Genomic DNA, 12719 nt, shown 5'->3' with positions numbered 1-12719 from the left:
CCCACTCCGTCTAAGCCGCTTTCCCTGCCCACGCCCCCTCCAAACTCTCTCTCAAGGGCTGCCCCCTGGAATGCGTTAAGTTCCTCACGTCTCTGAATAGGGAGCTATTAACAACCGCCCACGGCAGCGGCTTCCTTTGCAGCCGGTGGGGAACAAAGAGGGGGCAACGCCGGGGCGGGCCCGCCCACGACCGAGGCCAACGCGCACCCCCCGGTTCCAACTGCGAACGTGGGCGTGGTTCCGGGATGCGCCAGTGCGCAAGCGCGGCCTCGGGACCACGCCCCCACTAGACCCGAATGGACCAATGAAAGGCGGCGGCCGGGGTAGCGCGCGACAACAGCGGTCCCTCAGCCTCCCCGGAACCCAGCGAGGAAGGAGGCGAGTGACGTCACAGGACGCGCCGGAAATGCGGCATTCGCGGCGCGCCGTTTGTGCGGAGGGAAGGAAGTTGGCCTTGGAGCGGCCTGGGCTGTGCGGGGCAGGCCACGGGCGGCGGCGGCGCCTGCTTCGACCAGCTGAGGGCGGCGCGATGGGAGACGAGATGGATGCCATGATCCCTGAGCGGGAGATGAAGGTCAGAGACTGGCCGGGGCCTCCTCCCTTCCTTAGTCGCGGCGTTGCTTGGAGCGCGCTGAGCGGCGAGGCGCGGGCGCCGGCTGCCCCGCCTCCCGCCGGGACAGTTTGCCGCGCTGTGGTTCTCACTGCGCGGCGGGCGCCGCCGGGAGCGCTGTCCCCGGCTCTGTTGGCCTCGCGCGGCCCACCCGAGTGACCCCCGCTGCTCCGCGGGGTGGTCGTGCTACAGGGCAGGGAGAGGGGCAGCCCAAACCCCGCAAGCCTGCCTATTCTAAATGGGTTCTGCCATACGCCGCATCAATACAAAACATGAGACTTTAATGGGAAGGAACTTCAATGCAACTAGGAAACAAGACAGGAAAGGCAGAGAATCTAGTTTCTAAATCAAGCACCCAAAGTGACCCGTCCCCTCGTGGGTAAAACTCCATCCAAATGGGATTGGCCCAGAGCTAGGCCCCAAAGCCAGCCACAAGTCTAAGGCATCTTCCAGTGGGGACCCACAGAAAAGGGTTACAAACAACCAGACAAGCCCCGAAGGAAAAGAGCAAAATCAACATCAAGATAAAAGCTGCCATGGTCACCTCCCCACGGGTCTCACCCACATCTCTGTCACCCCGTCCACGACCAAAAGACAAGCGCAGTTTCTTCACGTGTCTCTAGGCTCCATGCGCCTCCTCCAGGTCTCCTGGCTCCATCCTGCTTCCTTCCTTCCTAAGTCTCCTCTGCAGCCTCTTCTCTCTGCTCAGCTCCACCCTCCTTTTGGGTGGGGCAGGGAACCTGGAACCTCCCCCTTTCCTGGGGACCACCCTGTTATAGTTGGAGAAGTGGAGCGTACAGTCTGGGCACCATCGCAGCAACCTGTGAAATAGTTGTTCACATGGGGGCTCGGAAAGTAACTTCCCAGAGTCACATGTAACAAGGGTTTTTGATTTTTTCCCCCTCCCCTTTAAGGTCCTCTTTCTCTTTCATGTTACTATTAAGACTTGCCAAACGAGGGGCCAGGGTTCACCTGTCCCTACTGAGCCTTTAGTTAGCTGGAAAGGGAGGACACAGAAAGTCACCCTGGAGGAGGAAATTAAAGAGGGCAGTGGTGATTGTTCTGGCAGGATGGAGGTCCAGAGAACAAGCTGCTTTTAAACCAAAACTGAAAGGGAGGAAGTTGCAGGAAGATTGTGGGCATTTGAACAGCAGATAGATTACCTGAGTGCATTTAGGGAGTAGTAATCCATACCATATTAGTGATTCTTTGTTTCTTCTTGGAAATTGCTGGGTTTAGCCACCCACGTGTGTCATAATCCTTAGAGATGATGGGCCTGACAAAAAAAAGATTTTGGAATCACAGACTCAGAGGATGATAGTCTCCATTTGAATTACTGATTGAGACAGAAAAGAAGCCCTCCTATGCCTGTTTCATGCCTGTGACCAACATTACACCCTGTGACCAAGATTTCGATAGCGTATCGGGTTACCTAGAGGAGAATTACAGAAAAACAATGGAAATGTTTCTGTCTTTATATGGAGCCATAGTAAGCTCTCACCTGGAAAGCTGTGAATTTCTGGTGACCATACTCATTTGGAACTGAGTACTAACGAATACTAAGTATTCAGAATACTTAATGAGTATTTATGTTAATCTTTTATTTTTATTCATTTATTTTTTTTGTGGGACCCTCGCTGGTGGCCGGGGATCAAACTGGCGCTGCAGAGGCTGTGGGCAGCCTCGCAACCCAGTGCTCAACCACTGCGCCACCAGGGGAGGCCCCCATTTCTGTTAATCTTTTAGACAATATGCCTTAAACATTGACTAAAAGGAAAAGAGTATGTGGGGTGTGTTAGGGATCCTGTATGAAACACCATTACAATCTAGTATGCAAATGAAGACTGAGAAAGACTGTCTTTGATTTTTGCCCTTTTGGAACTTATGCAAAAGTGGATTCACATTCCTTTTCACCAGAACCTTGACTTTAAAGATTTGTTTTGAATTGAAGGAAAAAAGTAAATTATTGTACAATTTAACACTGTGGTTGGTAAACCTGTGGAACTCTTGTGTTATATGAGGTAAATAGCCTTTGAAAGCCTATAAATCTATTGTTTTAAGACTAAGCGAGTCAGGGCCTCCCTTGTGGCACAGGCAGTTGAGCGCAGCGCTGTGGAACTGTCCGCAGACTCTGCAGTGCTGGTTCAGTCCTCACTGGCCGAGGAGCAATCCACATGGCGTGGCATACCTCTCCTGTCTTGCCCTCTGCCCGCCTCAGCAGTGTATTTCATCAGTCTGCCTGTTCTGCTTTCCGCTCTGTCTCTGGTGAGTCCTTTCACCCTCCCACACATCTGGCCCGTACCCTGGTTATTGTATAAATAAAATAAAGAAAAAAAAAAAAGGCTAAGTGAGTCAGGCATTCATATGAGATCAGGGAAGCTCCCAAGCCAAAGAGGTTTAAAGGCCTTGAGGTGTTAATCCTAGAAATGGAAAGAAATGATGTCTGGGCTTCGGTGGGGCTGTGGGCAGCATACTTGTCAGAGGGAAGCTGGGTGTTGTGAGAGGCTGCAGAGGTGAGCAGATTAAGGCCTACTTGGCCTTGTAGCCTGGTAAAGGTTTTTGCATTTGTGGTTTATTGATGTCTTCATAGCATCAAGTTCTGTTTAAAGATTTGAAATCGATAGTTCCTTGCCCTTTTCTTTGATGGAGTCTTATTTAGCATTCATTGCAAGTCAGCCAGTTTGGGCATTTGATGATTTTCTGTGTTCATTTCAATATTTACTTATGTGTTGAATGCTGCTGGAAGTCTGAACTCACAGTGTAGTTGAGTGACTATGAACAATGTTGAAAGGCAGTTCGTTAAGCTCTTCTCTAGGTCATGAGATAATTAAAAGTAGGACAAGATTATGAGAAATAAAATAAATTCATTATTCATAAGCTAGGAATTCAGAAAAGGAAAAGATCATTCTGAGCTTGATTAGTCAAGGAAAGCTTTGCGAAGAAGCATTTTTCATTTATTCAGCAAGTATTAATAAGTGCTGTGCCAGGCACCACAGAACACACAGGAAACTTAAAGACAACTTAGCCTCCTAGTGCTTTGCTTTGGGGGGAGCATATATATTTGTTGTACTGTGATTCTGTTGGAATATGGCAGATGTGATAGAACTTACTGTTTTCCTTGCATTGACCTTGTTTTGTTCCCTTACAACAGGATTTTCAGTTTAGAGCACTGAAGAAAGTGAGAATCTTTGACTCTCCTGAAGAACTGCCCAAGGAACGCTCCAGTCTGCTTGCCGTGTCTAACAAGTATGGTCTGGTCTTTGCTGGTGGAGCCAGTGGGTTGCAAGTTTTTCCTACTAAAAATCTTCTTATTCAGAATAAACCCGGAGACGATCCCAATAAGATAGGTAAGGTGCCTATCTTTTTTTAGTGTTTTTATAGTTGATAGAGTTCAAAGATTTATGGTGCATTTATGTTGGTAGGGAGAGGCGTGGAGTGGAGTGCTAATGTTGTGTTTTCTCCTAAGAAATCGTTCTAATATTAAACTCAAAACTGTTGTTAGTCTGAAGGGTGATCCCTATAGGACCTTCCAGGAAGAGCGCTGGAATCCTTTCTAGGTATTTTCTTTGCTTCTTCGTATTTCTTTTGCAGTGAGTTGTTACTCTGAGCTCAGAGAACAGCAGAATTTACCACTGTGCCATGCTTTTATTTTGCCCACTTGGACTTGGGTTCTGCCTCTGGAGAAGGGTTTTGTTACAAGCTTTAGTTGGTGCAACAGTGTCATCCAAATAAGCGACGTTATATACTCTTTGGAGCATTGTTGCAAAAATGTAGTTATAGGCTACTGTTTTCAAAAGGAACAGCAGTCACAGTTTCCCCAGGTCATATGAAGAAGAGTCCCTGGGATACTTAGTGCATCATTATAGACTTCTATGCTTGATTAGTTACCGAGGGATGTGTGTGTATCTTTATTTACTTTTTAAAGATTTATTTTTATTTATTTATGCAAAAAAGAACTGGGGTGTAGGCCAGAGTTGTGGGGGTGAGGGGGGTTGAGAGGATTCACCAGAAACAGTGGAGAGCAGAACAGGCAGGTCTACTAAAATACACTGCTGAGGGGAGCAGCAGGGAGACAGGAGAGGTCTGCGGTGCCATGTGGGTTGCTCCCTGGCCAGGGATCAAATTCAGGTTGCATCTGTGATAGCACTGAGACTTAGCTCCTAGGCCACCAGGGGGAGGCCCGGATGTTTATTTAGATGCAAAATGGTTTTATGTTCTGGATAAAGGGGTTGTGGCTCATTTTCTGCTTTATCTTTTTTCATTTTCTGTAGTTGATAAAGTGCAAAGCTTGTTAGTCCCTATGAAATTCCCCATACATCACCTGGCCCTGAGCTGTGATAACCTAACCCTGTCTGCGTGCATGATGTCCAGCGAATATGGTTCCATTATCGCTTTCTTTGATGTCCGCACATTTTCAAACGAGGTAAGCTCTTGGCAATTGAGTGTTGACATGGAAACTGAAGGAGATTTCCTCGTTTTGAATCACAACCTTGAAGTTCTTGGTTGACTTTAGAAGTCTTTTTCTAGACCTTTGAGATAGAAGGGACTTGAAGAAATTATCTCATAATGCCACCTAAGGTGTTATCCCTTATTTACACATGAGGCAGAGTCAAGAGAGCCTTGGGTGATGTGTCCATCAGTGTCAGAATTCCTCTGACCTGGGCTATGGCCTCCTCGTGCTGTGTCATATATTTCAAGCATTTTAGTAACCATGATAACCAGCAGTATTGAGTATTGGTACTGACTGGGTGCCAGCCCTGTGCTGTGCTTTACCCGTCTGTCCTTGCTCATGGCAGCTGGATCCTCATAGTAGAGTTTACTGTCCTCCTTTTGTGGCTAGCGAGATGGGCCCCAAGAGTAAGTTAGTGCCCAGGGGCCCAGCACTGTTAAGCAGAGCCAGGACTTCATTTTAGCCTCTGCTCCTAGTTGGCCGGCCCCGCACCCATGGATTCCACCCCGCGGTGCTGCGGGAACTGATAACACCTTCACAGCGTGTTGAATTGTCTGTAGCCAGTCCTTGGTTGGGTAGAGCTAAATTTTTTTTCATGGTTATGGAGAAAAGTGAATTGCAAGTTGAGAAAACGTGCATATTCAATAATTTTCTTAGACTGTTAAATGTCTCCCTCTGTTATTAATTTATTAATTTGTTTTTGCTTCTGGGCATTTGTTTTAAAAGGCTAAACAGCAGAAACGCCCATTTGCCTATCATAAGCTTTTGAAAGATGCAGGAGGCATGGTGATTGATATGAAGTGGAACCCCACTGTCCCCTCCATGGTGGCGGTGTGTCTGGCCGATGGCAGCATCGCTGTCCTGCAAGTCACAGAAACAGTGAAAGTGTGTGCAACTCTTCCTTCCACAGTAGCAGTGACGTCTGGTGGGTAATAAAGGCCTCACTCTATGACATACAGTAATGGTAATCTAGTTAAAAATTAATTTTTGGAAATGAAAATGAGTGGGCTTTTTGCTGTATTTGTTGTTGCTTGGTAGAAGTGGAGCAAGCATTCTCTATTTCCACGGTTTGTGTCCTTGAAGCCAAATCATCCACGTGATTTGACTATGCTTAGGTTTTCTGGAGAAAGAAATATTTTGGTACAGCTGGTTTAGAACTTTTTTCTTTTTTTTAAGATGTATTTATTTATGCATATAAGAGCTGGGGTACAGGCCAGAGATGAGGGGGGTGAGAGGATTCACCAGGGACAGAGTGGGGAACAGAACAGGTGGACTGACTGAAATACACTGCTGAGGGGAGCAGCGGGCGAGATAGGAGAGGTCTGCTGCGCCATGTGGGTTGCTCCCTGGCCGGCCGGGGATCGAACTCGTGCTGCAGAGGCTGCAGATAGCTTCATAATGCGGTGCTTAACCCCTTGCACCACCACCGAGACCCCTGGTTTAGAACTGTTTTTGAGAACAGTGCTTTCTAGATCGGAACGGATGTTCCTCTGCAAGTCAATTGTACCCGAGGGGGAAGCATTAGAAATGAGTAGCAAGAATAATTTCTTGATATTTGAAAACCTAATTTATTCCCGTCTTACCTCAGATGATAGTTTTCTGTTCTTTCCAGCATTTTGGGCAATATGCCATTGAAAAAGCATTTTTAATTGTCAATTTAGTATCCTAATGATAAATCATAATTGACTTGTAGCAGCCAAATGATTTTTCTTTGTTTTACTTTCCCAAGTAAGCATGATCTTACATTGTCCGTGACAACAAGAAGTGGTGCTTGCGTAACTCTCTTATGACAGACCTCATGGGTTTGCTCCAGTTTTAATGGGTAGCCTTTCTTCTTTGTGCAGTGTGCTGGAGCCCCAAAGGAAAGCAGCTGGCAGTGGGGAAACAGAATGGAACTGTGGTCCAGTATCTGCCTGTAAGTCTTGCCTTGGACTTCAGAATGTTCCTTGCTGAAGTTAAACACTGTTGTGGGGGTGATTTGCCAATGTCTGTGTGTTTTTTCTCTTGAGATGCAGTGTATGCTTTTTGCACAAATTCATCAGTACCCAAAGAAAGAGCGGAACTTTTCCCTTCAATCCCATAGTCATCCTCTCAGAGGATGACTGCATTCTGTTTAGTGGTAGCTTTCCAGACCTTTCTGAATGCTGATACCAATAAATGTTTCCCCCACTGTGTCAGAGTAGAGTGTTCCTGTTGGTATAATTTGGTAGGTTGATTTCTGGGACTGGGAGTGTTATTACCACTGACTAATATGGAAAACTTTTTGCACGTTCTCATATCCCCCAAATAGTCTACCAAATCCTACCTGCCAGAAACGTGCCACTTTCAGGTGCTGGTGAAACCTGTAGTCCGTGTGTGGGTGCATTACTTTCATTTTGCTTTTTAAATAAAATGTAGTCAAACTTTGCACACCCAACTTTATATTCTCAACCCATTCCGTGAGATAGAGCTTAAGGGATAGGAGTGGGAGTAGTGCTACTATAACATGAACTCCTCTGAAGCCCTGGCTGCCCTCCCTGAGTCCTCTTAAAGGGGAGTTTCTCTAACTGTAGGCAGCAGAACAAAGGGCCCTCCTGTTGTTACATGTCTGCCCTCACCCTCTCCCTGTGGTGCTCCCGAGAGATTACTCACCGTACCCCTCAACATAAATCGGCAGAGCCCGAATGTGCAGAGGCCACCACCGACAGGGCTGGGGTGTGTCGTCATGTGTCCCTCTGTGAGACACTGTTCTCGGGGTGCAGGGTGGTGCTGTGTGGCCATGGCTTCAGGTTAAGGTTTAGTTTCTAATTTGTTATTAGAAAAAGTTGTTATTTGTAAAAACTTATGTGAAATTTGATTTATTCTCTTTTAGAGCATTAGCCTATCAAAAAATAATACAGTGGGTTTAGTTTTACTGGCTTGCCGTTTGTCTTTATGAAAAACAAGAACACGGTCGTCTTTCGGGATCTTTCTCCCGGCTTGTTACATGCGGAGCTGCCTCATTCTTCTGAATGGTGGCCCAGTGTCCTGTGTGTGGGTGGTAATGCGCTGACCCGGTCAGTGGCGTTGCTGCTGCCAGGGCTGTTGTGCTGGGCATCCTCCCTACCTACGTCCAGACACCGTGTGAGGTGACTTCTGTGGGGTCCAGTCCTCTAAGTGGGCAACCACTCTTGTCTGTGTGCACTCTCCTCGTTGGGGAGATCAGACACAGGTGGCTTTCAGGGGGAACGTAAATGAATCTGACCGAGTTTTGTTCATTTGGGAATTGTTTCACCTGACACTAATTTTCCAAATCTCTTTCAGACTTTGCAGGAAAAAAAAGTCATTCCTTGCCCACCATTTTATGAGTCAGATCATCCTGTCAGAGGTAACGTAACGCATTTGCTTTTCTTCCTGGGCTGATCTCCAAAGAGGTGTGCTCTGTATAGAAGTTTCAGACCATGTGATGTGCTCCTTGGCTACGCAGGGGCGTGTTGGTACCTCCTGTGTGACACTCCTGTCATCTCAGCTCAGTGCAATAACCGTGATCACTGGAGGACACCTGCCTCTCCTGCTGAATGACACTAGATGGATCCTGATTTTTTGTTTAGAATTCTTTATCACTGTAGCTTTATCACTTTATCCATTGTATCATGGGATATAATCCATGAGAAAAATACCACTTTGGGATGAATTGGACTTCTCGAGCCTGTGCTGTAGTCAGTCAGTGGAATTGGGCCCTTAGTAAAGCCGTGGTCTGTCCTGAGCGTAGCGTGCGGTGGTGCAGCAGCGTCTGCCGGTGGGGTGTGACATTTACAACTCACAGGGTCTGTTCCAGACGGAAGATGCTTTACCGGGGCCTGTGTTTTTCAGTTCTGGATGTGCTGTGGATCGGCACCTACGTCTTCACCATCGTGTACGCCGCCGCGGACGGCACCCTGGAAACGTCTCCGGATGTGGTCATGGCCCTGCTCCCGGTACGTGCAGGAGCGAGTGCTTGTTCTTGAGAATCACGCCAGGCTCCTGCTGAGCACTGAGTATGCCAAACACTGCGTGATTGTTCAAAAGGGTGAATTATATGTTCAGCAAAGAATTTACTGTGATAAAAGCGGAGGCTTTTAGGCTTCAGTTTCCTTTCTGTGGTCATGCGGCAGCTCCCGGGAGAGACCAGCGCTGCACGGAGGGCCCGGGCCTGTGTCAAAGCTGATTCTCGCTCTCACAGGGAGACTGAATCTTGAGAGATAGTAACCTTTATTTTTACAATAGCTTGGAAGTATCTTGGCTTTTTCAGTTAGTTAGTTATTCATTGGGTACTAGTTGTAGGCCTGTGATGTGCCAGGCACTGTTTTAAAGCTGAAAATACAGCAGTGACGACAGCAGCAGCCTCGGCTTCTGTGGCACATGGATCGCACACCCACTGGGTGTGCCGAAATAAGTATGTGCAGCACCAGGCGTGCTGAGGGTGATGGGAGAATCTGGGGCAGGGCAAGGGATGGAGGAAAAGTGGGGTGCTGCTCAATAGATGAGATGGTCAAAAGGACTGAGGAGGAGCCACTGGGGCAGAGAAGGGAATGAGTGGGGAGTGATCCGTTCGGAGAGGGGGGCAGTAATAATGAGATACACAGGTCACCACCAAATGCCAGTGGTGTTAAAAAGAACAAGAGTTAGAGCGTAAACCGCAGATCAGTATACGCTTTAAAAGCCCAAGAAGAACATGTGAAAACACCTGTTAGCTGAAAGACCTAAAATCCCACAAAACATCAATTTAAATAACTTTTTTAAATACTTGTAGAGGGCCTCCCTGGGGGCCTACGGGTTAAGTCTCAGTGCTGTCACCAGGTGGCCTGAGTTTGATCCCCAGCCAGGGAGCTGACCCACATAGCACAGCAGACCTCGCCTGTCTTTCCGCTGCTTTCCTCAGCGGTGTGTTTCAGTCAATCCACCTGTGTTGCTCCCCACTTTGTTGCTGGTGAATCCTCTCACACACACACTCTGGCCTGCACCCCAGTTCTTCTATGCAAAAGTACATAAATCTTTTTTTTTTTTTTTTAATTGTATTCAGTTCTGCCATTCTCAAATAACTGTTGATGTTTTGGGATATAAATTTGAATTTCTAGATTTTTATAATATATAACTGTCTAACTATATAGCATAGGGTTTGTGCTAGTCTTGTTTTGTGACCTTGTTCTATTTAGTAGTAAATTGAACGTCTTTTTCTATGTCAGTAAATCTGTAAATCTGATCTGCTTTGGACAGATCAGCAGTTTATTTAGCTCGTCCTCGGCTGTTGATGCCCGCATTGTTCGTTTTCCCTGTTTTAAGGAATGTTGTGATACATACTTTTATGTGCACTTGGTGTGATTCTGTTTATTTTTTAGGATAAAAACCTAGAAATGAAATTGCTAGACCAGGAGGCATCCGCTTTTTTGGATAAGCCTTGAAAACGCTGCCAAAGTTATTTTTAAGAAATGCTGTACCAGTTTATACGCCTACCACCAGTGGGGCCACCAGCTGCCAACTCGTGTCACTGTGCAGTGGCTTTAACATTTGCCAGGCTGATGTGTGACAGATGTGCCTTGTTAAATATCGCTTTGGGTTTCTCTTGAGCTGCCTTATTTCAAGGTACTGAGATTTTTTTATTCCCAGGGATAACACTGGCGTGAGCATTTATTAGCTACACGTGTTCGATGTACTGGGCTAGAAGCGTTATGGGTGTCGTTTGGCATCATGCTTAAAAAAGCTTTGAAGTAAGCATAGTAGGTCTGAATTCTAACAACAGTAAGTTGAATAGACTGTCAGAGAAGTCCAGTGGCCATCTGTGCTCACCCACCGCCGGAAAGTGCCTGGCAGGCGCACCCACCTGTCAGCGTGCCCAAGCCCGCCCCATCAGCACTGCCTCTCTGGCCTGTCTCTGCATTGGGGCACAGGTTTTGACTGAATTTTTCCATAAAACTTAATTGGTTTTGTCTTTTAAGAACCTTAACTGCGTAGGTTTAAAGAAAAAAAAATCACACATCATGTTCTTTTTTCCTCATTCTGCTCATTATAGAAAAAAGAAGACAAGCACCGGGAGATGTTTGTGAACTTCATGGAGCCCTGCTACAGCAGCTGCAGTGAGCGGCAGCACCACTACTACCTCCGCTATGTCGAGGAATGGTGAGCCGGCCCCCGGGGGTCCTGCCTGCCTCTCGCCCAGCCCTCGGCCTCTGCGTTCCCATTTTGAAGTTCTTTTTCCGTAAGGAAGGAAAATAGTCTGGCAATGCCCTGAACACATCCTCAGTGCATGCTGGATGATACCCCATGCCCATTCCCCTTCCTGAATAATGTAGATCCAGTACATTGTCATCTTTCAAATTCGTTTTCTTAATAACCCCAGTGATGATTTAATGAAAATACTGATATTTAAGGAATATGTTAAAAGTTTCCTTCAACCACCTGAAGCAAAGCTTCTGTTCCTCTGGCTGGGTACTCTCTTTCCAGGGGCTGTGCTTACTGGGAATTCTGGCTTGATTCTCTTATGTCATTTCTTTGTCTTAAGTAGGTGGGTAGCCATTCTCGACATCTAAAATCTTCCTTTTTCAACTATATGGAACACCTTACCTCCCTCCTTGACCTTGTGAGGAAATCCTCTCAGACATGGTGTTGCAGGTGTTGCAGTTGCAGTCAGAACTGTCATCCTTTGCATCTGATGGTGTTCTGGTTTTATTTTTTGAAGGGACTTAGTGCTGGCCGCATCTGCAGCTTCGACAGAAGTTAGTATCCTTGCTCGGCAGAGTGACCAGGTAAACCTCTCTCTTTTGTGGCTTCTGTGGGATACTTTTCTGAGAAAGACTTTAGAAAGGAGTAAACTGTGTGGCTGTTGCTGCAGTCACATACCTCTTAACGAGTTTCTGGATGAGAGCAGAGCATAAGTGGCAGAGAGCATAGAGCCAAATGGTTTCAGTCTTGCCTTGCAAAAACATGTCAGGTTGAGCAGTCAATAAGAATCCCTCCTGTTCTCTGAGGGCCCATCGTGAGGTCATAGGCCAGAGCTCAGCCGTCTGTTGCTGCTCTTAAGTTGATTTCAGTAGCAGTGCCCTAATACCCTAAATAATTTATGGATAAGATTAAAGTCAGATAGTACAAAAGGGTCTAGAAATGAAAATTTCCAGGGGGCCTCCCTGGTGGCACAAGGGGTTAAGTCTCAGCACTGTGAAGCTGTTGGCAGCCACTGCAGCACAAATTTGATCCCCAGCCAGGGAGCTGCCCACATGGTGCAGCAGACCTCTCCTGTCTCGCCCGCTGCTCCCCTCAGCAGTGTATTTCAGTCAGTCTGCCTGTTCTGTTCCCCACTCTGTCTCTGGTGAATCCTTTCACCTCCCCCACACCTCTGGCTCACACCCCAGTTCTTATATGCATAAATACATAAATCTTTAAAAAAAAAACTGAAACAGTCACCCCTGCCAGCCTGACCTTACGCAGTCCTGTTCTATAGAAGGGACTGTTTTTAACTTGTAAGCTTGTAACAGTTCCCTTTTTCTCCCTAGATGATAATCTGCTTTACCATTACTTGCTGATTATTAAATTTAGGCCCTAAGGACCATTATGGCAGGTGAGGATTCAGCTCACACAGGGCCTTTAGATCCCCTCCTTCCTCTCATGGATTGTAGCGCTGTTTACTGTCTTCGCTGTTATCTTTGTAACTTTAACAATTTTTATTTC

At 46.7% G+C, this 12719-nt stretch overlaps 1 protein-coding gene across 1 annotated transcript in view; it reads left to right on the top strand.

The window, feature by feature from the left end:
* Window positions 1-529: 529 nt before the first annotated feature.
* NUP214 (nucleoporin 214) overlaps window positions 530-12719 on the top strand; it is a gene marked incomplete at both ends in the record, with an annotated part of 90837 nt that continues 78647 nt past the window's right edge. Inside the window, 9 exons of the mRNA XM_084236297.1 lie at window positions 530-574; window positions 3762-3957; window positions 4882-5033; window positions 5787-5985; window positions 6905-6975; window positions 8343-8406; window positions 8892-8995; window positions 11068-11174; window positions 11734-11800. Of these exons, the coding sequence (XP_084092423.1) occupies window positions 530-574; window positions 3762-3957; window positions 4882-5033; window positions 5787-5985; window positions 6905-6975; window positions 8343-8406; window positions 8892-8995; window positions 11068-11174; window positions 11734-11800 (1005 nt within the window). The remainder of the gene's footprint in view (window positions 575-3761; window positions 3958-4881; window positions 5034-5786; window positions 5986-6904; window positions 6976-8342; window positions 8407-8891; window positions 8996-11067; window positions 11175-11733; window positions 11801-12719) is intronic.

The sequence above is a fragment of the Talpa europaea genome (assembly GCF_964194135.1).
Source record: "Talpa europaea genome assembly, chromosome: 7".
NCBI lineage: Eukaryota > Metazoa > Chordata > Mammalia > Eulipotyphla > Talpidae > Talpa > Talpa europaea.
The sequence above is the reverse complement of the archived record's forward strand: the minus strand, read 5'-3'. Positions and strand labels throughout refer to the sequence as shown.